Source organism: Dermacentor silvarum, chromosome 1, assembly GCF_013339745.2.
Source record: "Dermacentor silvarum isolate Dsil-2018 chromosome 1, BIME_Dsil_1.4, whole genome shotgun sequence".
Lineage (NCBI taxonomy): Eukaryota > Metazoa > Arthropoda > Arachnida > Ixodida > Ixodidae > Dermacentor > Dermacentor silvarum.
The window spans coordinates 66,183,830-66,208,305 of NC_051154.1; the positions used below are offsets into that span (position 1 = coordinate 66,183,830).

The 24,476-nt window shown below is 47.1% G+C and overlaps 2 protein-coding genes and 1 long non-coding RNA gene across 3 annotated transcripts; all 3 read right to left on the reverse strand.

Moving 5' to 3' along the window:
• Nucleotides 1-513: 513 nt before the first annotated feature.
• Nucleotides 514-1,215, reverse strand: LOC119444488 (uncharacterized). The gene has a single exon (XM_037708898.1). It carries the CDS (start codon nt 1,213-1,215, stop codon nt 514-516), a length of 702 nt encoding a protein of 233 aa, XP_037564826.1.
• An 8,895-nt stretch (nt 1,216-10,110) lies between these two features.
• LOC125946282 (uncharacterized) lies at nt 10,111-13,889 on the reverse strand. Its single transcript, XR_007467515.1, has 2 exons — nt 12,950-13,889; nt 10,111-12,520 (listed from the first exon to the last, which is right to left on the reverse strand). It is a non-coding gene; the product is annotated as an uncharacterized LOC125946282 (long non-coding RNA).
• A 698-nt stretch (nt 13,890-14,587) lies between these two features.
• On the reverse strand, nt 14,588-20,615 carry LOC119464790 (splicing factor 3B subunit 4). Its single transcript, XM_037725722.2, has 2 exons — nt 20,020-20,615; nt 14,588-14,887 (listed from the first exon to the last, which is right to left on the reverse strand). The coding sequence occupies exons 1-2, from the start codon at nt 20,485-20,487 to the stop codon at nt 14,588-14,590; spliced, it is 768 nt and encodes a 255-aa protein (XP_037581650.1). The 5' UTR covers nt 20,488-20,615.
• Between the last annotated feature and the right edge of the window lie 3,861 nt (nt 20,616-24,476).

Sequence of the window (24,476 nt, forward strand, 5' to 3'; positions counted from 1 at the left end):
AAATAAAAGAAGGCACGCTGGTTGCTGGCACGAGCGGCTCGCTGGGCTTGGTCCAGAAAAGCCAATTGGCTCTCCCGGCCCTCGTCCGCAAGCTATGCCTCCCACTGCCTATTCCTCGTGAGTGGATGTATCAGTACTATTACTACTAATTGGTTCATTTGGGAAAGGAAAGGTTGGCGCTATCTTCTGCAGCCCTTGAGGGAGCACGGCTCAGCGCCAACGGGTAGGGGAAAGTGGGAGAAAACGGAGGTAGGAGAGGAAAGGTGTAGATGTCGCCATGGCAGGAGCGAAGCAGATCGGCAGGCAGGAACGCGGTCGCGCCATCCAGGGGTAGGGGCCTTATCAGCTGGCGTCTGGCCTGGTGTGGTCAGCCAGTCCAAGGCCGTGTGGTGGGGCAGGGATGGAGGGCCTGCGGTGAAAGGAGCCAGCACACATGGAAAGCCGCCAGGCTGTCGATGTGTGCTGGGGGTGTTAAAAGAGTTGTTGAGAGCCCTGACGAGTCCAGGTACTCAACTACGCTGAGCAGGGCCGAGAGTTGGTTTCGGCGGGGGAAAAGTTGTCCTCCTGTCGCGCGGTAGGAAATCCGAGGCGGCGGAATTCCTGCAGGAGCTGTCCGCGGGGTTGGCTGTACGCCGGGCAGGCCAGCAGGAGGTGCTCCAGCGTCTCTGGCTCGCCGCAGGAGGCGCAGGCAGGCGAGGCGGCGAGTCCGAGCCGGTGGCGCCGTGCTGCTGTCCAGCAGCAGCCAATCCTCAGCCGGAGCAGGAGCAAGGTCTCCCTACGTGCAAGGCCGCGGTGCGGGAGCTGCCGTGGGGGGTGTCCCAGGGACACGCGCTTGTCGGGATGGGACGCCTGGAGGTGCCGCTGCAGCCGGTGCCTGGTGAAGTCCGCGGCTGTTACTGCCGTACTCAGGGGGACGTCACCGTGGTGGGCACTCTTGGCCAGGGCATCAGCCTCCTCGTTGCCCAGGATGCCTACGTGAACAGGGATCCAGTGCAGGGACACCGGGCAACCTGCATCCTGAAGTGTCGCCAGTCGCGTTGAGAGGAGGGCGACCCCCAGGCTCGCCCTCTCCGGCCTTTGCAGGCTCAGGAGAGCTGCCTTCGAGTCGCAGAAGATGGCTGCTAGTGTCTCTGGGGGTTCCTCCGTTAGCAGGTCGACGGCGAGGTGGAGGCCTGCTACCTCCGCTGCAGTGGAGCTCGCATGTGCTGGAAGCATGCTTACTCCTCCGCAGGGCAGGTGCGATGCACGCCGCCGTCGATGAGCTTGTGTCGGGGACCACAGAGCCGTCGACGAAGACCTGCAGGTGGCCCTCAAGGTCCTCGTGGAGGAGGGATGCCGCCGTCTGCTGCAGTGCGCAGGTCGGTGATCGCCGCTTGGTGACGCCTGGTAGCTCCGTGGTGATTGTGATTGGAGGTCTCTGGGGGGGGGGGGGGGGCAGCTGCACTGTGTTGGGTGGGGGGTTCCCGATCATCTCCTCGTATACGCACAGGCAGCACAGCCGCCCCATCTGCAAGGAAGGCCGTGAGCGCAAGCGGGTCAGCAGGCCACCACCGTCTGCAGCATGGTGGAGTCGATCCACATGTCACACACCCTGCTGCAGGAGCAGCAGTGACAGGGGCCATGCTCCGGCCTCGCAGTACTATTGGGCTGTCTATGTGCGGAGACCTCTTGGGACACTCCCATGTGATGTGTTTAATGTGGGTATTTCTGTGCACCACGGGCACTCGTCAATGAACCCCGTGGGGTGTATTCTGTGTAGGTGGTGCAGATTGGGGTATGTATTCGTCTGAATACGACGCCAGTCCCTCTCCTGTTGGCTGTTCAAACAAACATAGACACCAAGGATAACGTAGGGGAAATCACGTGTACTTACTAATTGAAACAAATAAATGATAAATTAATGGACATGAAGGAGGATGAAAAAATCACCAGCCTTTCCCCTGTCGAGTAAATGGGGGTAAGCGAAGCTTGTAGTTTGTGTATCTGACCTTCGTGGTGAATTTCTTTCTCTCTCTCTCTCTTTCTTCCTCTCCCTCTATCTTTCTCTCTTTATTTCTCTCTCTCTATTTATTTCTTTCTCTCCCTCTCACTTTCTCTCCCTCTCTCTTTCTCTCTATCTATATTTCTCTGTCTTTCGTTATATCTTTCTCTCCCTCTCTTCTTTCTTTCTCTCCCTCTCCTTTTCTCTTTCTTTCTCTCTCTCTTTCTTTTTTGTCCCTGGTATGCGCCATTGAGCTTGGACCTTTTCTGCACTATCGCCAGGATCAGCCCACTTTTCAGCGTGTATTTCAGCATATATATATATATGAACGAGAAAAAAGGGAACCGAAGGGGCCGATAATAACATAAGAAGCCAACAAACATAGGCACCAAGGATAACGTAGGGGAAATTACTTGTACTTACTAATGGAATTAAAGAAATGATAAATGAATGGAAATGAAAATGGATGAAAAAAAATGTGGTTGATCCCTCTTATATAGGAATCGGTATAGAACACGAAAGTGAAACGTGTCTTCACAGAAGTAGTGTAATGTTTATTGCACATTGATATATAATGTCTATTGGTGTTTTGTGGCTAAAGCGCCCTTAGGCGTTGATGCACCCACGCTGACGCCTGGTGGCACGTCTCCTCCATCACGACTACCAACGTCGATGACCATGAGCAACCGTCGTGCATATGGAAGCTGCACTACGCTGCACACGCTAGCACAACGCGAAAGACGAAGCACGTAACTGACACACTAATACAACGCGCAAGACAAAGCACGTAACTGAATCGTCACCGAGTCAAATCAGCGCGTACAGCGCGTCGTAATTGCAGCCTCCGCGATCAGCTTCAGAAACATTTTCAGAGCTAATTGCGGAGGCCACGCTCCGCTGTGCTGAGTACGGTGAACGCCACCTAGGTGGCGTTGGTAGTGCTTCTTGATGCCAGCGTCCCTTCGAATGCTGGCATCGAGGCGTCGTAGTGCTGAGACCACCGAAGCGTTCACTGTCGGTGCGCGTTAGTGTCATAATGCAGTACTTCTCTTTTCTGCTCGTAGGCGGCGGCACCGCCCCGAGCAAGAGCGCGGGTACACGGAGGAGTGTTAGATATATAAGGCGCGTCTGTGTAGCTCTCTGCAAATGCGTTTGTGGCGCAATGGGTTAAACGCTCGGCGATCTACGGTCGCGGACCGAGAGGTCGTGGGTACGATTTCCAAATTTTCCATGTTTGTGGAACTTTTTCTTCTGGTTTCTTTCTTTGTATTATGTTCTATGACGTATTTGCGTGACGGAAATACGTCAGTGAAGTCTTGGTGGACCCTGGCATAAAACACTTTCGTGTTAAAACAGCTGTCCGCAGGTGGGGAACGATCCCACGTCTTCGCATTACGCGTGCGATGCTCTTACCATTGAGCTGCCGCGGAGCCGTTTTCCCATCCACTTTCTGGGGTATTTATGTTTTACAACTAGAACTAATTAACCCTGGGAGTGTTAGCCAGCGCCACCACTCACAAACCATGGCGGCGGATGTGGAACATCCTTTCTGCCGCAGGCGTCACGGGCACGTGATCTTTTTGGGTGATGGCAACTGGTCAATAAACCCACATGACGATGGTGACACGGATGTCACATGTGCGATTTACGTTGGCACGATATTGCGAGTACTACGAAAGAAGCTACGGTATTACGTTTCACAACCATTTGTTGTTCAGGAGGCTCACAGAAGAAATCTGCTTCGAAGAACGACAGAGGAATATAAGCAAAAAAGAAGATATTTCGAAAGGTGTTTAGGTACCTGTATAGGAAGAAGATTGACTCAAACTGAAGAAATGGAACTGCAAAACTAACTAGAAAAGTATCGCGAAAAAGTCGTAGGTAGCAATCGTGAGCGAAAAGTCAGCGATCCAGAGACAATATACTGGATAGGCACATTTAGGCAGCCCACTTGACCGCGTTATCAGAGTAAGGATAAAAGAAAATGTGGAAAAGATCCGAGAGTTCGTACAGCTTACTGCGTCTAGTTCTCGCGACAATACCACATTTGCACGTAAATGCGAGCACGAATATAACGCGAGGGGGGAGTTTCGACTGCTCAGAAAAAAAAAATAATATATGTCGATTATAATGCAAAGCGACGCCAAAAAAAAAAAAAGAAAAAAAGAAAAAGGAACCGGACGCATAAAAGCAGATGCCCGCAGGGCTGTATTCATTGTTAAAAGAAAAGAAAAACGTGTTATATTTGATCATGTTGAACCCGAGTATATTGCGAAGCACGTTTTGAGGCCAGAAAGTTAAAAAAAAAGAAGTAAAAAATTTCGTTACACTCGTGCAAATACGGTAAGCCCATGGACTCGTTCTCTCGGGCGTATCGCTATCATGATGACTCTTCAGTGCTTGAAAAGATGGAGGGACGTAAAGCAATAATATTTGCTTCGCTTAAACGTGGAGTCTAGGAAACAAAGACTCTGCTAGCTCGTTTTTGGACACACTTGATCAACAATTTGATATCTGTACTTTTTTTCAGACCTGGAGTTCCTATGACTGCCATGGTATTCAGTTTTCAGGGTGCTTATACAATTTCCCGAAGCGCCATGAGAGGAGGCGGTGTGGCTTTAGTATATACGTTAAATGACACTTTTTGAACCGCTTCAGAGTGATCACTAATGAATTTGCATTACGAGTGTGTATTGATAAACTGGCTTGATGAAGTCTTTGCCGTTACTTATAAACCTTCATAAGGTTAATGAGTGGTCATTTAAATATAGATGTATTATCGACGGACTCTTGTTCGTAAAAACTTCAGCAATATAGAAAATAGAAATATAGAAAATATCAGAAATAACTTTTAAGTGATCACTTGCCCACGAGCGAACGAGCACAGCGAAAGATGAAAGAGTGCACGTGGAGCGGGATATGAAAGACGGCGAGAGCGAAGAAAGCGTGAGTAGGAACGCGGAGGAAGGAGGTGCGGAGGAGGAGAGTATGGTTAGACGGTGAGGAGAAAAGCGGAGTGCCGCGCAAGACGTGTTCTGCGGCGACGATCGCTACGAGATGGCGTCAGAGTAGCGCGCGTAGTCTGCAGTCACCGATTACACCATCGATAAGGCATGCGGCGAGCGCGTCAAAACAAAGCGCTGCATGAGCGAAGGTCTGTCTGTGGCGGCTGCTGTAAATCACGCCCACGCGTCATCCACGCGCTGCCTCTCGCGATCTCCCGATTAGCGAGGCCGTCGCGCCACACTTCGCTCCGTTTGCAACGCGCCGCGCGAGACAGATTGGCCGCGCCAGCCAATATATCGCGAAATGAAAACACATATAGAGCTGCGCTCAAATTTGGCATTAGGGAGTATCGTAATCGTCGGTGAACTTTTTACACCATGGTTTTAGGAACTATTATATAGCTTCATAATACAGCGTTGCCTCTCAGTGACCTTAGGAACCATGGGAAACCAAAGAAACCGCGTAGAAACGCTTTCCATCTGAAAAGTTGTTTGCTTAATTTATTTATTTTTTAAATCTGTCTATCGAATATACAAAAATAAGAAACAAATTGTGTTCCAATATTAAACACACACATAATTTATAGGATTAAAATAAGATAGCCAGTATTTCTAAATATAAAAGGAAAACATGAAAATGTGTTACCGAGCTTATGGTAACGAGAGGCTAGATATTTCAGAGTTCATAATCGAGGATGTACCATGCTCAGGCGCCTTACTTAGCTGGTGTTTCAACGGCTACGGTCCTCAGTAGTAGTAGTTGCACTTGAAACATCTCTGGTAGCGTCGGATCAGTCTTTTATGGCAGCATCACAAATGCATACTCTACTGCTAAGATTAAACAATAACATCGCATGTTAAATGAAACCGCGGCCCACTAAGGCCGTGGATCAAGGTTGTGATCTGGGATTGTCGGTATGTCGATCACTGTAGCGCTACTAGCACACGGAAACAAAAGAGGAACAGAGCACATCATCATCATCATCATCAGCATCATCAGCCTATTTTTATGTCCATTACAGGACGAAGGCCTCTCCCTGTGACCTCCAATCACTCCTGTCTTGCGCTAGCTGATTCCAACTTAAGCCTGTAAATTTCCTAACTTCATCACCCCGCCTAGCTAGTTTACTTCCGTCCTCGACTGTGCTTCCCTTCTCTATATGGTCCACCGGTTATCCATCCTACGCATTACATGGCCTGCCCCGCTCCCTTTTTTTTTCTCTTAATGTCCATTAGAATATCGGTTATCCCAGTTTGCTCTCTGATGAACATCGCTCTCTTCGTGTCTCTTAACGTTAGGCTTAACATTTTTCGTTCCATTGCTCTTTGTGTGGTCCTTAACTTGTTCTCGGGCTTCTTTGTTGACCTCCAAGTTTCTGCCCCATATGTTAGCACAAGCGGAGTACAATAGACCTCTCTATATGGCTTTCATAAATTATGAAAAAGTATTTGATTCAGTGAGATACCAGCAGTCATAGAGGCATTGCGTAATCAAGGAGTACGGGAGGCAGTGTAGAGCACTGCACGGGCCTGATTTTTCGGCCCGAGCCCGGCCCGGGCCCGCTTTACGAGGCCCGAGCCCACGGGCGTACATGACCGAGACCAGCCCGGGCCCGACCCGGGCCCGTGTTACTGAGCCCGGGCCCGGGCGTTCATTACTAAGCTTAGCTAGGGCCCGCGTGTGCATGACCAGGCCCGGCCTGTAAGAAAAAAATTCTTTTTTTTTTTTTTACTGACAGATTGTACCGTATCTGTCAGCCTCACCTTCTCGAGGTTTAATCAGCTGCAGTATATACGCAATAAAAGGCCGAAATCTTTGTTTATCCCATGGGAACATCAGTAATCCGGCCCATTGCCTGTGCTACTATTTTTCTGGTGGTACGCATGCACTTTCCTTGATTTGTACGATATCGCTCGAAGATGTCATTTAGCATGCAAATATACAGGGCGTTTCATTTTAGCTGAACCAAATTTTTAAAGATTGCCTGTGGCAGATAGCGCAATTATAATCCTTGATCTAAACTACTCGATGAGGCGGCCATTACTTCGACGAGAAATCAAAACGCCTAATTGAAGAATTACCATAATTACGCTAATTAACGTTTTAATTAATTATTTTATCGCACATCTTTCAATCTACGAATTATAGCCGCCGAGTTCGCAAGGCGTATCCACTTGGAACGAATTCTCAGGACTAAACCAGTTTCGCGATAATTTTCAAAGTGTCCGACGAAATCAATCAAACCAAATCAATTTATTGTCCAGTTTGCATGCTGGACGGTTATTTTGGACTAAAAGCTGCATATGTAGCTTGACGTGACCCATAAGACCAGGCAAGGCAATAATAGTACAGCAAACAGTGTGCACACATGCACAATAATTCACATATATTTCCAGCTGTCGCTGGAATTCCTCATAGACGAAATAGCTATATGAACGGAAAGACAAAGAATATTTGCGTCACGGCGATTTCACAGAATCGAAAAAAGTTTTAACAGAATGCATCCTTAACAACGCTACAATAACAATACTAGCTATACAAAACAACGCAACACCAGCTATACAACATAGCATGAGACTGAATTTTACAAGATCAGCATTTGCTAAGAAAACGAAACAGGATTTACATTATATACTCAGAACCATACACAAAGGCAGAATAATAATCCCATCAGATACATTACAAGCGACCAAAGTGTCAGCTGAGTTCTTTCTTACTGAAATTACCGTCATTTTTGTATCTGTACAAAGTGAATGGTAGGTAATGTATTAACGACTGATGCTTATAGAGTGTTCTGAAGTATGGAATTGACCATATCTCAGGATTTCTTGTGTTGACATTAATGCGACGACGCTCTAAAGAGGTTAATTGTTTTATGTAGTTCCAAGCTAATTCTGACATGGATGGCCTAATGGATGGTCAAACCGCCTAATTGAATATTTAACATAATTACGTGAATTAACTTTTTAATTAATGATTTTACGGCACATCTTTCAATCTACGAATTATAGCCGCTGAGTTCGCAAGGCGTATCCACTTGGAACAAATTCTCAGGACTGAACCAGTTTCGAGATATTAATTTTCAAAGTGTCCGACGAAATGCATGGGCGTTCCAGTGAACTTTTTGAGGAAAACACTGTTTTATGCATTGAAGCACAAAAGTAACTGGCCTTAGCGCTAAAATAATGCCATAGTATCGACACTGGTAATAGTGCGATCGCAAAACCGGTAACATGGAAATGGTTTGAGGAGTGGTTCTTTGCATAATTTATTTTTCCTTACGCGGAAACAATGTTCGTTTTTGCGGAGAAGGAAAAAAAATTAGCGTAGCTTGCACTGGCGGCGCAATGCTGAAGAGACAGCGGAGATGATGGGCACCTAGCTAGTCCTGGCTTTTGGGCTAGACTAAGCACTACCAAGTCATCCCCAGAATTTCCCGGAATTTATTTATTATTGATTGATTATCGATTAGCTATTGATTGGCTATCGATTGTCTATTGCAAGATATTGGCCACGTAATTGGGATAGGCTAAGCACTACCAAGTTATCCGAATTTATTGATTATTGATCATTATCGATTAGCTATTGATTGGCTGTCGATTGGCTATCGTAAGGTATTGGCCACGTATTTGGGCTATGCTAGGCACTACCAAGTCATCCCCAGCATTTTCTGGAATTTATTGAATATTGATCGATTATCGACTAGCTATTGATTGGCTATCATTTGCCTATCGATAGGCAATTAGTCCCCACCATTCTTAGCTAGACTTATCCAGGCTCAGCTTCGCTAGTTCACAGGTGTATGTGCCATTGCGCTTGGACCCTTTCTGTACTGCTGCCAGGATCGGCCCACATTTTTGGATTCAGCGGACACATTAGGCCCGGCTGAAACAGCTCCGATGTTAAAAATGAGAACTTCATCTGTTTTACTATTTTCTTTGATAAGATATAGTCATGTGATAAGATATACAGTCAAGAGAGCGATGTGGATCTGAGAACAAACGGGGATAACCGATATTCTAGTTGACATTAAGCGGAAAAAATGGAGCTGGGCCGGCCATGTAATGCGTAGAATGGATAACCGATGGACCATTAGAGCTAGAGAATGGATACCAAGAGAAGGGAAGCGCAGTCGAGGACGGCAGAAAACTAGGTGGGGTGATGCAAGTTGGAATCAGCTAGCGTAAGACAGGGTTAATTGGAGATCGCAGGGAGAGGCCTTCGTCCTGCAGTGGACATAAATATAGGCTGATGATGATGATGCCAGTCACCTTGCACGTGTCACTTCAGCTTGGCACAGCATGTACTGAACCATGCAATGCACAACGGTCGCGTGTGCTCGAAGGCCTACATAGGCCCTTCAATGAGCGGGCCCCAGTCTGGCCCGGGCCCGTGGCTTCAAGCCCGAGTCCGGCCCGGGCCTGCGGCCTCAAGCCCGGCCCGGGCCCGCGGCTTTAAGCCCGGGCCCGGCCCGAGCCCGCCGACAAACGCTTCGGACGGCCCGGGCCCGTGCAGTGCTCTAGGAGGCACACGTGAATATTTTGAGAAATATCTACAAAGATTCCATAGCTGCATTGGTTTTGCGCAAGAAAAGTAGAAAGTTACCTATCAAGAAAGGGGTCAGGCAAGAAGACATAATCTCTCCAATGCCATTCACTGCATGCTTAGAAGAAGTATTCAAGCTCATAGACTGGGAAGGCTTGGGAGTCAGGATCAACGGCGAATATCTCAGCAACCTTCGGTCTGCAGATGACATTGTCCTGTTCAGCAACAATTGGGACGAATTACAACAAAGGATTGAGGACCTTAACCGAGAAAGTGTAAGAGTGGAGTTGAAGATTATTATGCAGCAGACAAAGGTAATGTTCAATTGCCTGGCAAGGGAACAAGAATTCGGGATCGCCAGTCAGCCTCTAGAGTCTGTAAATGAGTACGTTTATCTAGGTCAATTACTCACAGGGGATCCTGATCATGAGAAAGAAATTTACAGAAGAATAAAATTGGGTTGGAGTGCATGCGGCAGGCATTGTCAAATCCTGACTGAGAGCTTACCACTGTCGTTGAAAAAAAAAAGTGTTCAATCATTGCATTCTACCGGTGCTACAGAGCACATACACAGCGTAACTTTCAAAAATGTTTTATTTCTGATAAACAGCGACACTCGCACAGTCGGCTTTAAAAGTTGTCCGGACCGTGCGATCTGAGAAACGTTGAATTGCCGACCAGTTCGTGACCATAGTCAGTAAAACAATGCTATGTTGTTTGCATATATACTATAGTACAGGGTGGACATCCAAATACTAGGCTGCGTGCTCAGGCTGTGGAGAGAGAGAATAAACATCTTTATTCAGCCTTTTCTCAGGTTCCGTAATCTGTAAACTTTTGACTCGACTGTACATCCCACACGTGACGTCACAGAGAGAAAGAAAAGAAAGGCAGGGAGTCGACCAGGTTGCACCTTGTTTGCTACCCGACACTGGGGGAGGGGAAGGGAGCAGAAAAGAAAGAAGGAAATGGAAAAGAAACGGAAGAACAAGTGATGTGTGCGCACACCCATAACAGCGTTCCCCGCGCAATCACAGGTGGTCGTCACATCACGGAACACGTATTCAGACTTAGGGATAACAAACAAACGTTAATAATAAGTGCACATTGCAAACAATGTCACTATTATTGCGGTGTACTTCTAACGCATGCGTAAAAAAAGTCGCAGTATCGCCCGAAAGCCGAAGCATCAATTTTAGTACAGAGCTATACGGAGTAAGGATAGTAGTGTTATCGGCTGCATAAACTTGGACACATAACAAGCATGGTGTCAGCGCGCACAAGCAAACATGAATAGATCACACTCGATGACCGCAGACAACCACTGTCAAAACGCTGGCGCGGTTGCAGCAGCGACCGAAGGTTCGTGCGGTCTATCGCTTCAACGGAAACTGAGTGGCGAAAGCACAGCGCATACAAAGGTAGGATCCGTGTGGAGATCGCTTTCAAGATGCGGTGCGCGCGACAGCCCACAGCCGCGCAAAGTACAAGTATGCAGTTGCTGGCAGAGTAGAAGCCGCACACCCTCCCTCCCGCGCTGCCTTCTCGCTTTCCTGCTTTCGTGTGGGAGATTCAGTCGCCAGTTCCCCTTGCGCCCGGTCGCAAGATACGCGTTTGGTGCCGCAGTTAAACGTCGCCTCCCCTCCCGCCCTCCCATCCCCCCACGGCCTTTCGCACAACGAAAGACGTCGCGTTTGCTCTCCGCCGTGCGTTCGTTCACCGTGAAAGCGCGCGTCCCTCGTGCGCTTTCACTACAGCATACGGCGCGCGGCGACAATTTTATCGCCCATGGACTTCATACGGAACCTTACGGCGACGGCGACGACGACGGCAGAAATCAGCTTGGAGTGTCCATATAATCGCAATAAAAATCTATTTCTTTCTTTGACCGGGACAATGACGTCTTGCTAACGCACGCATCATGAAGGCACATAAAATGATTAGGCGCTTTGGTCAATTCACACTGGCTTTTTTCCTAAGATAACCGTATCTTAACATCGAGGAACACAGCACTTGCGACAATGAAGGCTAAGAAAACCATCGATTTGTGTTTGTTAGTTTGCTCGCTGAGTAGCTCATTCAAGGCGTGTGTGTCCAAGCAAAGCGTTGTTGGAAGTTAGCGCTTTGTAGATATGTGTCCTATTCCTCCGGTGTGTCCATGTGCAAGCTGCGCTACATTGAACTCGTCTGAATAAGCTAGGTCCACACTATTATTAGGCCGCTCTCGCATATACGCAACTCGATACTTAATTCTGGCACAATCCTTGATCAATTGAAGGTTGTACGGGTATCTGTCATTTTCAAGGGTGGTGATAAAAATGACGTCAATACCTATATATAGCTATAGGTCTGTCTATTTTTGCCATTCCATTCAAAAGTGATAGAAGAAGCTAATGAATACACTACTTTCAAATTTCTTTCGAGCAAACAACACGGCCATAAAACGCCATTGCGGTTTCCAAAAGACACACACACACATGAAATAAAATTAAAAATCGATCGAGATGGCCTTACTTGATATGAAACATAACACAATTCAAAATTTCCGCTATGCTTCCGCTATGCACTTCGTCTGCACATACTATCATATGTACCAATACTCGTTTTCCAAATCGCTGTTCTCAAAATGCTCGGTTATAAATTTTATAGTTTTGATTTCTTATCTTGTTAGGCACTAAAAACGCTCTTTTGTTTCTTCGTACTACCTTGCTGCGGTGCATATCGAGCACTGTGTCAAGGAAAATTTGGGTTGAAGGGTGGTTATTAGGCATTTCATTGCCTTTTTTCTGGTTCCCTAGACAATTGTATTTAATCCATATTGTCCGGAAAAAAATTCAGATTCGGTTCAATTCAATTGAGAAGAGAAGCAACCTATGGAACTGCATGGAAAGACAAAGAATGAATTCACAAATGAAATGTCTTTTAAAACATGACATTAATGACATTTAAAGCGGCAGTGCCGCACTGTTTGAAGCTAGATCAGGCTGCCTCATAATATTGACACGTATACATGTTTATCTTTCGCCGATGGCCGGTTTCCACCGGCTAAGAAATGTTAAACGTTATCGCTCGGCGCAGGACGCGCCTGTATCGGAAGTTTCTAGAACGTTATCGATGCTTCTTTCCGTTGCCTCTTTTCACCGACGCTTATGTTATCTGATTGTATGAGCGACGCGAATTGTCTAGAACTTTCTGGAAGACACGCGCGTACCAGGGATTATCCTGGAACTTTCGATGACTCAGGTATAAAAGCCGACGCGTTTCGCCGCTGATCAGATTTTCGACGATCGCCGACTGTGTTCGCCGCTATCGTTGTGCTTTGAGTGTAGCTTGCTTTTGTGGGCACAGGTTCGCCCAATAAACAACCAGTTTCGTCATACACAGTGTTACGACTGTTTTCTTCACTGTCACTGCTACGTGACAATATGAAGTCATACGACAAATTTTTCCGACGATCGCGATTCGTTCATAGCACCTGTAAATTATGCAAAACCCATTGAGCATGTCCTGTTGTAGCATGTCGCATCAAAATCGCACCAGATCAAAAATTAAATTTTGGTGTGTTACGTGCCAAAACCAAAGTGTTTTTCCAAGCATGAAAGAACCACGCGAATACACGCAAAGTGCCTCGAGCGGCCAGTCGCGCGGCAATTTAGCGCGTATTCGCGGGCTCTCTCATGCTCGGAAAAACACGTTTATGTAGCACGTATTGAGCAACAGAAAGCTGTATCGGGAGTTTTCCATGTTGGTCTACAAATTTCTCATTGGCACTTTTCGTCTTATTATAATATTTGAGACGTTGAATAATTAATTAAGACTAATTATGTAATTAGGCGGAATGAAAAAAATAATCTTAGTATCTCCAAGCGACGGCAAACAACATTACTTTGGTTCTGTCCAGCTACGTGGAGTTTGCATATTTTTAATGTTTGACTCAAGTTACGTGGGACGCACGGTATAGTGCTGGCTCACACGACCATCAAACTACAGGTATGTGAAAGTGCCTTGAGTTGCTCTGCTAAACCCATGCTGCTGATTCGGCACTCCCCAAGTTTCTCAAGAATCAAGACATTGAAGGATAAACTGCTGAGAAAACTAAAGGTCAAATCGCACGACTGCAACTGCGAGCGGTCCGTTTCACGCCTGCATTCCACAACCCGCAGATATGCCTCTGCAAAGACCGGGTGGTTCTGCTTTCGCGCAGTTATGTACGCAAAACGCTTTTTGAAATCGAGAGTTTATGGTTTGAAACACAATAACATGTTAAACACCGGTCACATTTAAAAGGGAGAGAGAGAGAGAGAGAGAGAGAGATACAGATAGATAAAGAACAAAGATGTTTTCGATTGTGACGAAAAGACTTCGAACGAGGCTCCCGTGTGGGCACTCCCACCTGAAAGTATTGTAACGCGGCAAAGAGGAGATAGAAGAGGAGGAGAACGAAGAACTCAGCAGCAGCCACACATTTCGGTGGCGACATCGTGGCGACCTCTCATTCATCCTAGTCTTCACCTGTGAATAAACATCGATCATCAGTAACAGTTTTTGGTAGAGGTGCGGGGTATACTCCCGACCACCACGCAACACGGCCAACACGGTTCTCCTCCTCTTCTATCTCCTCTTTGCCAGGTTACGGTATTCTTGCTCAATTTCTTAGCGATGTGTAATGTGGTCGAAGATTTACCCGTTTTCAGCGTAATAAAAACGTGTAAGAACAGCTAGTACTTTCTTCCCCCTTTTTTTCCGCCGCTGCGAAATATCACCGCCCGATCTTAATCCCATCGCGGACGGACGGGCGGTATACGATCCAGCGGTAAGTGCCTATAGTAGTACACGCGAACTACTGTTCCATCCTTAATTAAAAACAAAAGCTACATGCACCTTATAAGCGGTTATTGAAGCCTGCTATTAGCTAATCAGCCAAGCAACGCACACAAATGACTACCACGCAGAGTCTCCGAATTAATTCGCATTCGCGGCTGCACGCCGCGCGTATGCACATGGGCGGCGATGCATTCGATTTCTGCGTCACTGCGGTGCGCCGACAGCGGCTTTCTAGCCGGTGAAGTGGACGATTTGGTAGACCGTCTCGGTGTTGGCCGCAGCGGACCCGGTAGGCGAGCTGGTAGCGCTGCAGCGGTAGACACCGTAGTCTGCCGGCGACACCCCGTAGATGTGCAGCGAGGCGTGGTGTCCTCTCGAGTCGGCGAAGAATTTCCGGTCGGCCAGGTCCAGAGGCTGGTAGACACAGCCATACTGCACGGGGCAGTAGCACGGCCCGCAGCTGGGCAGTGGAGGACGCCATGCGACCGGTGGCTGGCCCCGCGGAAGCGTCGCCTTCACCCACACCACGTTCTGCGAACAGCGAGATGTGCCCATTCCTCCTATACAGATCGTCGTGGCGGGCCCGCGAGCGCATGGGCATGCATGGCGTACCATGCCATGCAGGTGCGTGCTCGATACAAAGATATATACATAACGCAGGCCGCCACTATCCGGACGAGAAAGGCCCGACAACACTCTGGCTAAAAATTTGCCAAAAGAGGCGCGGTCTCCCTTTGCCGCAGTCACTTAATTCCTTAATTCCTACATATATCTATAGCTACACCATCCATGGTAGATTACGTTGGCATGACTTTCATAAAGCCTCTATTTTCATTAACGTAGTTCGCTCTTCTCTAGACGTGGAGCTCGCGTGGAGGAATAGTTTCGGCCATAAATCGCCCTGCTTCCATCACGCAGAGTGCGCAATTAGCTGGAAATATAATTCAACTGAACTGCAACGACGTCCCGTCGTGGGAGACCTGAGCCCGGGTCGCCAAAAACCTGCAGGACAATTCAACAAAGTTATTACCAATCAACCAAGTGCAAGTTAACAGAAGGCTCTGGCGCGAAGGCGTGTCGTGGCCTTGAGTAACAGGCCAGATAGACCATTACATCATGCTGCCCCGTGCAGCGTAAGTACATATATAGGGTGTTTTCTTTTTTAGGCAATACAGATTGTTTATAAAAGGGCTATAAGCGCAGCGAACGTGGCGTTTTCGCAGACGAGTTCCTAGACGAGGCGGACGCACTTTGTCTCTAATAACGTGAACTTGAGAAGACTAATTAACAAGAAATAATTAACCTTATATGAGTGCCTTGGAGGCAGTTGTTTTAATGGGTAATTTGGAGGCAGTCACATTTTAATGCACACCCATTTTTTAAATATCTTGAAAATCGCACTGAATTCGATATATTCATCCTCGAACTCCAAAGGCCAGTCGAGGCAATATGGAGACAGCGCGTCCCGCTGCACGTCAGAGGGCAACGCCCCGTGAAGAAGTGTGGGGTGAAGTTCGAATGATAGCACGCCGTGGTTAATCCAGACACGGCACACAGCCGCACATGCTTGTCAGGGAAAACGTGCCGTATCAGTAGCTCCCGCGACTGGCCGAGACGTTCGGTTTCCAACTTCCTCGTGCTTGTCGTTACGCGGCGTTTCGGTCTGATATGATAGCAGGGCCGCCTTTTCTGCGCTCCCGCGGCGCTCGGTTTCGATATTGCCGGGCTTTACCGTTGAAATTCCATGATAAATATTTGAAATTAGGTGCGACATTAAAGATAAAAAAATGAGGGTGCATTAAAATGTGACGGCCTTCAAATTAGCCATTTAAACAACTGCCCTTAAGCACTAATAAAAAAGCTAATTCATACATTTTTGTTATCAAGTCTTGCGAAGCTCACGTTATTAGCGGCAAAGTATGTCCGCCTCCCCAGGAATTCGTCTGCAAGAACGCTACGTTGGCTGCGCTTATAGTCTTTTTAGGCGAAGCTTGTATACGCTAGCCTGCGCCGGCGATGTAACGCCGAAAAAACCAGATGCTCTCAGAGCTGCTCGAGCGTCGTCGTCTTCTTCCGCGCAGCTGGCTCGTTGGCTCGTGCTCGTGCTCGGCACGCGCTCGTGCCACTGCTCCCGCGTTCGTCGTCCTCGTCTGCTTCCGCAGCTGGCTGCATTGCCGCTAATCATTCCAGCGTAGAATTTATATACAACCAATCTATGCCAGTATTGTAACACCAGAGCCACACTAGATCACATCCTATGGGCATGTCCAGCATTAATCAGCAATATTGGGGTCGTGGCCTCCAATGAGGGCCTTCGGGCGCGTTGGGGGACTTCGCTGCTCAGTTCAGGCCTGGACCAGCAACTGTGGGCTATCCAGCAGGCCGAGGAAGCTGCCGGGAGACACGGTCTCTCCGCTTGCTCTTAGGTGGGAACCCAGCCCAGCAATCTGCCGGAAATAAAGTTCTTCTCTCTCTCTAGAATTTCACTTCTGTCGTCGTAATCGGGAGGCCGCGTTGAAGGGGGTATATATGAGCCATTGCTTAAGGGGTATGAGCCATTCATTGCCTTACGTAACGGACATATTTACTATTCAAGCAATTTAGTTTCGAAGAATCGCAAGCGGCAATGGCGGGCGAAAGCTGCTAACCACGCCGCCGAGCAAACTCGAGACATCGAACGCAAGCGACAACGGCGGACTGCGGGCATACCGTCAGTGGCGTCGTTCTCTCCGTCGCAGCCGAACGTGTGCGTTACCTCACAATTGAGCGAAACTTTAATGAACCCTCGGAATTAACCTAATGATAAAGACCGGGGCCGCACGTTCCAGCTTCGCTAGTTAACCATCTACACGGAGTGGAAGTCTTCCGCAGCTCGCTCGTTGGCGCCCCTCGGTTTGCACTCGTGCTCGTGCTCGGCACGCGCTCGTGCCACAAACGAGTCGACAAAAGCTTCGCTTGCACCCCCTCTTCACAGTAGTGGAAGGGCGGTAAATTTTTATATAAAATATCTGTTTTGTCTAAAAAAAAAGGAAAATAAAACACCTTAAGTCCCTATACCTTCGGAAAAGTACCGCCATCCTTTCAACAACGCCGCTTCTCTCTCTCCTGTATCTCCGATTGGACGATGATAGCGCGCGCTTTCACTTCTTTATATATATATATATATATATATATATATATATATATATATATATATATATATAACGTCTCAGAGTCATGTCGAAAGTCACTCTGCGCAGCCGCTGGCGGCGGCGGCGGCGCGCGCCCGGCCTGAAAGCTTCAAGTTCAACGGGGGCTTTCGAGGGGCGGCACCGTCGACTTGCTTTCGCAAGCGAAAAGAAAAAAAAAAAGTGTTTTGTGAGAGGAGACGGCGGAGGAGAGAGTAGATGGCAGCACTTTTACGATATAGGAACTTTAGTTTATACCACTTATTTCCTCTGGAAAGGGGAAAACGCAGAAATGTCGGTCCACGCCACGTGTTGCAAAGCGTTGCGGTTGCCTCAGACGCATGCACTTATGACTGAAACGGCCTTTTTATGGCTCTCTTGCACTCCATGGGAACTTATGCTGTGCGTAAAATTAGTGAAGGCTCATAGTGCAACCGCACGAAATAGAGGCAACCTGCAACACATATGGCGCTAATCAAGTGAAATATTTCATCATTATGCAACACTCAGCATCCTCCTCTTGAGGACAGCTTTGATCCGTGCATGCCGGCGGAGAGACGAAAACATGATCTGCTTCCGCTTAAATAATGATAACCCCAGCTAACCCAAATATTGACATCCTTAATGGGGTTGAATATGACCTGCATTCATTGATGTTTTCTTAACGTCTGGGGGCCAAAACGACGCTCGAAACGCTTTTCTTGGAGGCCACTTATACTGTATTCACCGCATCTTGATACTACGAACAACTGTTCCTAATCATTAAAACCCCGAGCACGCTGTCATATCAACATCTACATACTATAAGTAGCTATATGCAAACAAATATATATAATGCAAGCGCCGAATCATTATTGGGTTGTTATAAACCTCTGATTTACATGACACTCAAACCTTCTTATAACGAACCGCTGGTTGCACGAAAATTAATTTGGTAACAGCTCAATTATTTAGAAGTAACCGTACCCGCGTATAATGAATGTTTGTTGATAGTTCATGATACGCGTGTACGTCCTGATACGCGTGTACGTCCCGAAAAATGTCCTACTAATCGCTCAAAACATGCAGTGTATTTTATTTGTGTGTTTAAGCGCTCAGGTCTTCCCCCCCCCCCCCCCCCCCCAATCTCCCTTCCTCTTCTATATTTGCCTCTATTTATTGCGCTCTTTAAAATCAAGCGCAGATATAGCGAAATGTGAGTAGCGTTTACTAGTTTCACATAATTGACAAGTTATAAATGACAACGAAATATTACAAATAGCTTTCTACAGCTGCAGTCGCGATGGCCCACTTGTTCTTATGTGCAAACTCACGTGACTTAATTCGCAAAAAGGATGATCAGGTTAGCCGCATTGTAGGTGAAGACTAAAGTTACCTGCCTTGCTTGAGCATCGCTGATAATGTGAATGCTGTAGGAGGAGCGAAAGAAGGTACTTTTTGGTTGGTGGTTATAAAGTGCCTCTGGTTTGTTTTAAGGAATGTTGAGTTCGGCATAAGCAATATATTTTGCATCGATAGCACTCGTAGAATTAGTCTTGTTCTCTATGGTAAATAGGTATCGTATTCGAGTTTGCTGTGGTTTGTATACTCTATAACGACACTCCCATTATTTATTTGCACAACTGCAGCGTTGCTTGGACATGTGGCACAAATGCGCACCCGTGTTTGCTTGCTCGGGGCGACCGGATGAAATAGCGTGCTTCAGCTCCTCGGTGATGACATTTAAAAGTCCTGTCGTCATTCAGGCAGCTTTCGCCGTCAAGCAATAAATTATGCGGCCGATGGACAGTGCATCATCCGACGACGATCTGCTTACTATTACTGGCAAGAACGTATGCAAGATTGATAGGCTCAGCAATGATGCTCGGTTAAAGTCATCAGTCTTTGGCCGGGTTGCAGTTCACAAGCCGGCGAGGCGCTGTTTTAACAGTTACTCCTAACAGCCAGACCCAGTCTGGTCAAAGTACTAAAAAAGAAAAGAAAAAAAAAGAAAAAAAAAGAAGAGAGAGACAAGAAATGGAAAAATACATATGCAGCACAATCCTTGTAAGCTACGAATGCCTTAGTTTGAAATTACGTAAAATCGGGCCCGACTATTAAATAGCAGAAAAACAAAAGTTGTTGGGCCGGCGTCAGTATCCTCCATTGTATGAGAATATTTACGATTCAATCAGACGTGCACGCAACACAGTAGGAAGGCAGGAAAAGTACAATGAAAAAAATAAGGAAAAAAATCTTTCCTTAGGGTATTCGATTACCCGCTGTGTTTGCGGAGCGCTTGTGGCATTCTGTTGTGTAGCGAAAGGTCGCGGGTTCGTTATCGGGCATTAGTAGTCGCTCTAACTCCCCCCTCCCTCCCCTCGTATCCTTAATACCACGTCCACCATAAACGGTGTGTAGTTTTGTGGTACGACAACAAATAAAAATATAATCACTTCAACAATTGTGAAGCGTTTGTTAGGGGTGAAAGTGCAATCGAAGAGCAAGCGTCTTTACCGAAACCAGCTGATCTCCGTGTAGGTCGCAGACTAGCTCGACGTCGCGTCCTCCGTTCAGGTAACGCACCGTGCCCATGCCAAGAAATTTGCCCGGGAATGGGTCCAAATTTTTCGGTGCCGGTTGCCTCGGGTATGATGGGACCCAGGGTCCTGGATAGGGCAGCGACGGAGGGGGCGGCGGTGGAGGTGGGGGTGGAGGCAGTGGCATGACTGGGTAGCGGCCGTCGGGGTAGCCCTGCTGATAGCCGGGCGCGTATGGGTAGCCGTGAGGCTGGTGGTAGCCATGGTGTCCCGAGTGAGGGTACTGGAAGCCACCCACAGCGGACGCTGGCTGGTACAGCCAGTACTGGTGGTGGCAGTCAGTGCGCGGCGGCGGCGGCGGCGGCGGCAGCGCGGGTTGATGGTGCGCCCTGCTCTGGCGCCGGTCCACCGCGGTGAGCAGGCAGAGCAACAGAGCCGTCCTCATAGCGTGATGGCGTCTCTCGGCACTGTCGGGTGGCACCCACGAGACCGCGGTTCTTTTGCTTTTCGGCCAGGAAAGAAGGACCGTCTCGGGGCATCAGCCAAGCCGAACGGGCCGAGAATCGTGCAAGGACGGCCTTGCACGCCCGTCTCCAGGGCCGCCTGATGACGACCCCCGGCGCGTCCAGGTGCCGCACGCTCCCGGCGTTGGCGAAGCTGCCAGAAGAAGGGGTGCGGAGGCGGCGGCTTTTGTCCGGCTCCGCGCTGGAGGCGCCATTAATGAGGGCCCTCCCCAGCGGCCATTCCTTTCACGGATGACACTGCTCGTCTCAGCGGCTCTGCTGGCCGGAAGCACGCCACGCATACCTAGCGCTCCACGCCCAGCTCGCCGAGCGCACGTGTCACACATTCACGATGCCTGCTTTTTCGTCTTGTCCCTTTGAAAGTAACAGGGGACGAAGGACCTCGCAAGTGTTAATATACTCGCCTCTTGTTAGATCTGTCCGTTCTTTTTTCTTTCTCATAGCGATCATGAAACGAATGTTGTGCCACTGAGATCTGCCAACTATGCTTATATTAAAGGAAGACCATCAGAGACGCAGTGTATCGTTGAGTATTAAGCTCTCTTGTGCATTTTACCAATTAATTGACACAAACGTTAAATTTATTAGGGAAGCAATCGAAGCCATATCTGTCCTCGGGTATAGGTGAAACACGTTTCCGGAATTCAGTGCCGGGATTTTTTCCAGAAATTATTCTGGGCTTGTATTTTAATGCGATGCATTCTTTGGCTCATGCCAGGCATAGAGTATTCTAGAGAAATTACTAGAGGGACCTCTGGCGCTGCGATAGTTCAACTTCAATGGGAATGACAGTGAGTACATGGATTTGTCTCATCTTCGCGCTTGTGGCTTCAAACGTTCTTGTGATGTTCTTCTGCGTTTGCATTTATTACGCTTTCTAGTTCTAAATTTCCGGGCACTCATAGTTTCTTAAACACAGCAAGGCAATATTAGTCTCTGAGCACATGCGTAATCATTTAGAATTGTTACATTTATAACGCAATATAGACGTTATATGTATAGCTTCTTTGAGACGATCCCGTCCTTCAATCAATGGACCGTTGGGTTTGAAAGAGTGGGAGGGGATATGTGCTGAGGGTGATGCAAAGAAATTCAGGGGATGTGGCGAGGGGGGGTTGTGAAGCAGAGCGATGAGAAATGCGGTGATGGGGGGAAGAAGAATCGCACGCCTCTAGCTGCGCGCGACAGCACCTTTATAACGAATCGGCTTATACTATATAACCATGCGTGCTGCCTAAAGATGTTCCTAAGACCGGCTCTGTTCTCTGCAGAATTGCGCAATGAAACAACAAAATGCACCCAAATATTCTGATTGCAACACATATACGCCTTCAAGTGCATAATTCCTTTTATGAAAGTGAACCTTTTCTTGCCTTCCTCCCCAGGTTATGGCGCGTCTATTCGGTCGGTTTCTTGCCGACTAAAGTGGGCCGATCCCGTAGGCTGTGTAATAAAAAAACTTAGCTGATCCCATATAAAGCATATATAGGGGGTGTGGTGAGGGTGTCGTCAAAGAGTGCATGAGGAATGAGGTGGGAGGGAAGGGAGGGGGCCACGAGGGAAGGCTGCGTGCTGATTCCAGCCAGCGTAATTCCAGCCAATTTCCATGAACCTAACGCAGTCTGGCAATCACTATCGATGGTTTATACCAGATATTTGTCGAAAATAATTCGTTTGAAAAATCACAAAGCCGTTCGAAGCCAGAAGGGCGACATTAGACCAATACAGACTTGTACATGTCTGGATTGCACATCGGAAGTACCTTGCTCAAAATATTGCATTTTAAATAAGTCACTTTTGTTAGTAGTTTGACAATTCACAAATTCTTTTGAAAAACAGTATTTAATACTGGAACTGAAATACATTTACATAGTGTTTTGTTCTCTTTCTTAAGATAACTTTTAAGATATTTCAACGGGAGTTCTTTTTTTATTATATGGTAGTTAGGAGATGTTGACGCCTTTAATTGGCGCCGGCTACTCCTTTTCACATATAGATATGAAAGAAAAAATAACCTACACCCATTAAAATTAAATATTGACTCCAAATCACAATAACACAAAGTCCAGTCACATAAGTACACTAATATCACACTGATACTGAAATCAACTCAGAAAAACGGCACACAAAGTTCAGTCACATAGGTGCACTAAAGTAAACATAAAGTCCGGTCACGTAACTGTACTAAAATCACATTCAAATTCAAATGAAGGTACATGAATCCAGGTGTTGAGTTGACTAAATTAAGACAAAAAAAAAACAGAAAGTGTGTTTATCACAGATAAACACTCTTTTTAATAGTATCCGATAATATTGCTCGCTTCTAGAAATCTATGGAGGGCCATTAACGCTCGTCTTTGCAACGAAGATGTTGGCCAATGACCTAAGATCTTTCTGAGGCTGAAGGGCCTGCGGTCTAATGTCCTTAAATCACGTGCTAAACGTTGTCTGTGTGTGTCGTGTCGCGGACATTCTAACAGAAGATGCTGCACATCTCACCCGCGTGGCCACAAGCACATTCCGGACTATCAGCTCTTAAAATTTTTTGTAGAAAATGTTTTGTGTGCGCGTTACCGAGCCGCAGACGATGAATGAGTGTTTCAAAGGCTCTGGTTGTATCCAATGTGGACGGGATTTTGAATTGAAGCGCAGGGTCAATGTGAAATAAATCTTAAGATTTCGAGTTCTGATCAAACAATGTCGCTTTGCAACCAGGGACTGAAATCTGTCTCAGTATGTGCCTCAATTCTCCTTGCGTTAGAGGGAGACCGTATGTGGTGTTATTAATATGCGCTTGTCTAGCAGCCTTGTCTGCTGCAACATTCCCAGGGATATTGCAGTGGCCAGGTATCCATTGGAACACTATTGTGCGAGTTTTTTCACTTGCTTTTGAGAGTTCCTTTAGTGTCTCATAAACTAACGCCATGTTTTCGGAATTGCTGATGCTGCCACGAAGTGACGACAAAGCTGCCAGTGAGTCACAAAGGATGAACCATTGGTTCCCTTTTTGCGTTGCATTTATGTATCGTAACAAAGACAATATTGCAAAAAGCTCAGCTGTAGTTGATGATGTCCTGTGAGACAGTTTAAACGTCTGTATTCGGTTCCATTCTGGAATGACAAAGGCAGCTGTAGAAGAATTTGACAAGAACCAGCTTTATACGCTCGAATATAATCCAGGGTACCGAAAGTATATCTGGTACAGCGCTAGTTGTTGGGCTGCTAGCACAAACATGTCTCGTTTGCGAATAATTCCGTCAACCGAAAGTTCAATTTTTGGGGCGACAAGTCGCCATGGAGGGTAGGAAATATCTGAGATCTAAAATTCGTCATGTGGTAGTAGACTTTTTTGCACCTGAATCACAGTATTGATGTTCGCCCTGTCTCTGTCAGTAAGTGTAACTGCTAGTGGGTGTCTTTTGTGCTGCACTGAAACGCGAAAGTAGTGTCGACAGGTTTCAACCGTCCTGATAATAGGGAATGGAGGATGACGTGCCTCTGAAATTACTAAGGAACTTGAGGTTGCTCGAGGAACACCTAAGCATACTCTAAGGCTCCTAGCTATTAATCGTTGAAGTCGCTGTTCAGATGAACGGGAAATTCCATGCAGAACAGATGAAGGATAAGCTATTTTTTTTGCTTTATAGTGCATTATGTACATTCAGTAGTGATGAAATCGACCCTCCCCATGTCGTGCCTGCTACGCGGCGAAGAACATTTATTGTTGAGTTTATTTGTTCTTCGAGTGCTTTAACGTGAGCATTCCAAGAAAGTTGTCTGTCTAGTATAACCCCCAGGATTTTTTGTTTGTTTTACTATGTCTAAACGTTGTCCCGCAAGGCACAGCTGAAAGTCTTTTAGGTATCCTCTGGTAAAGGGTAGCACAGCCGTCTTACTGTAAGACAGCTCC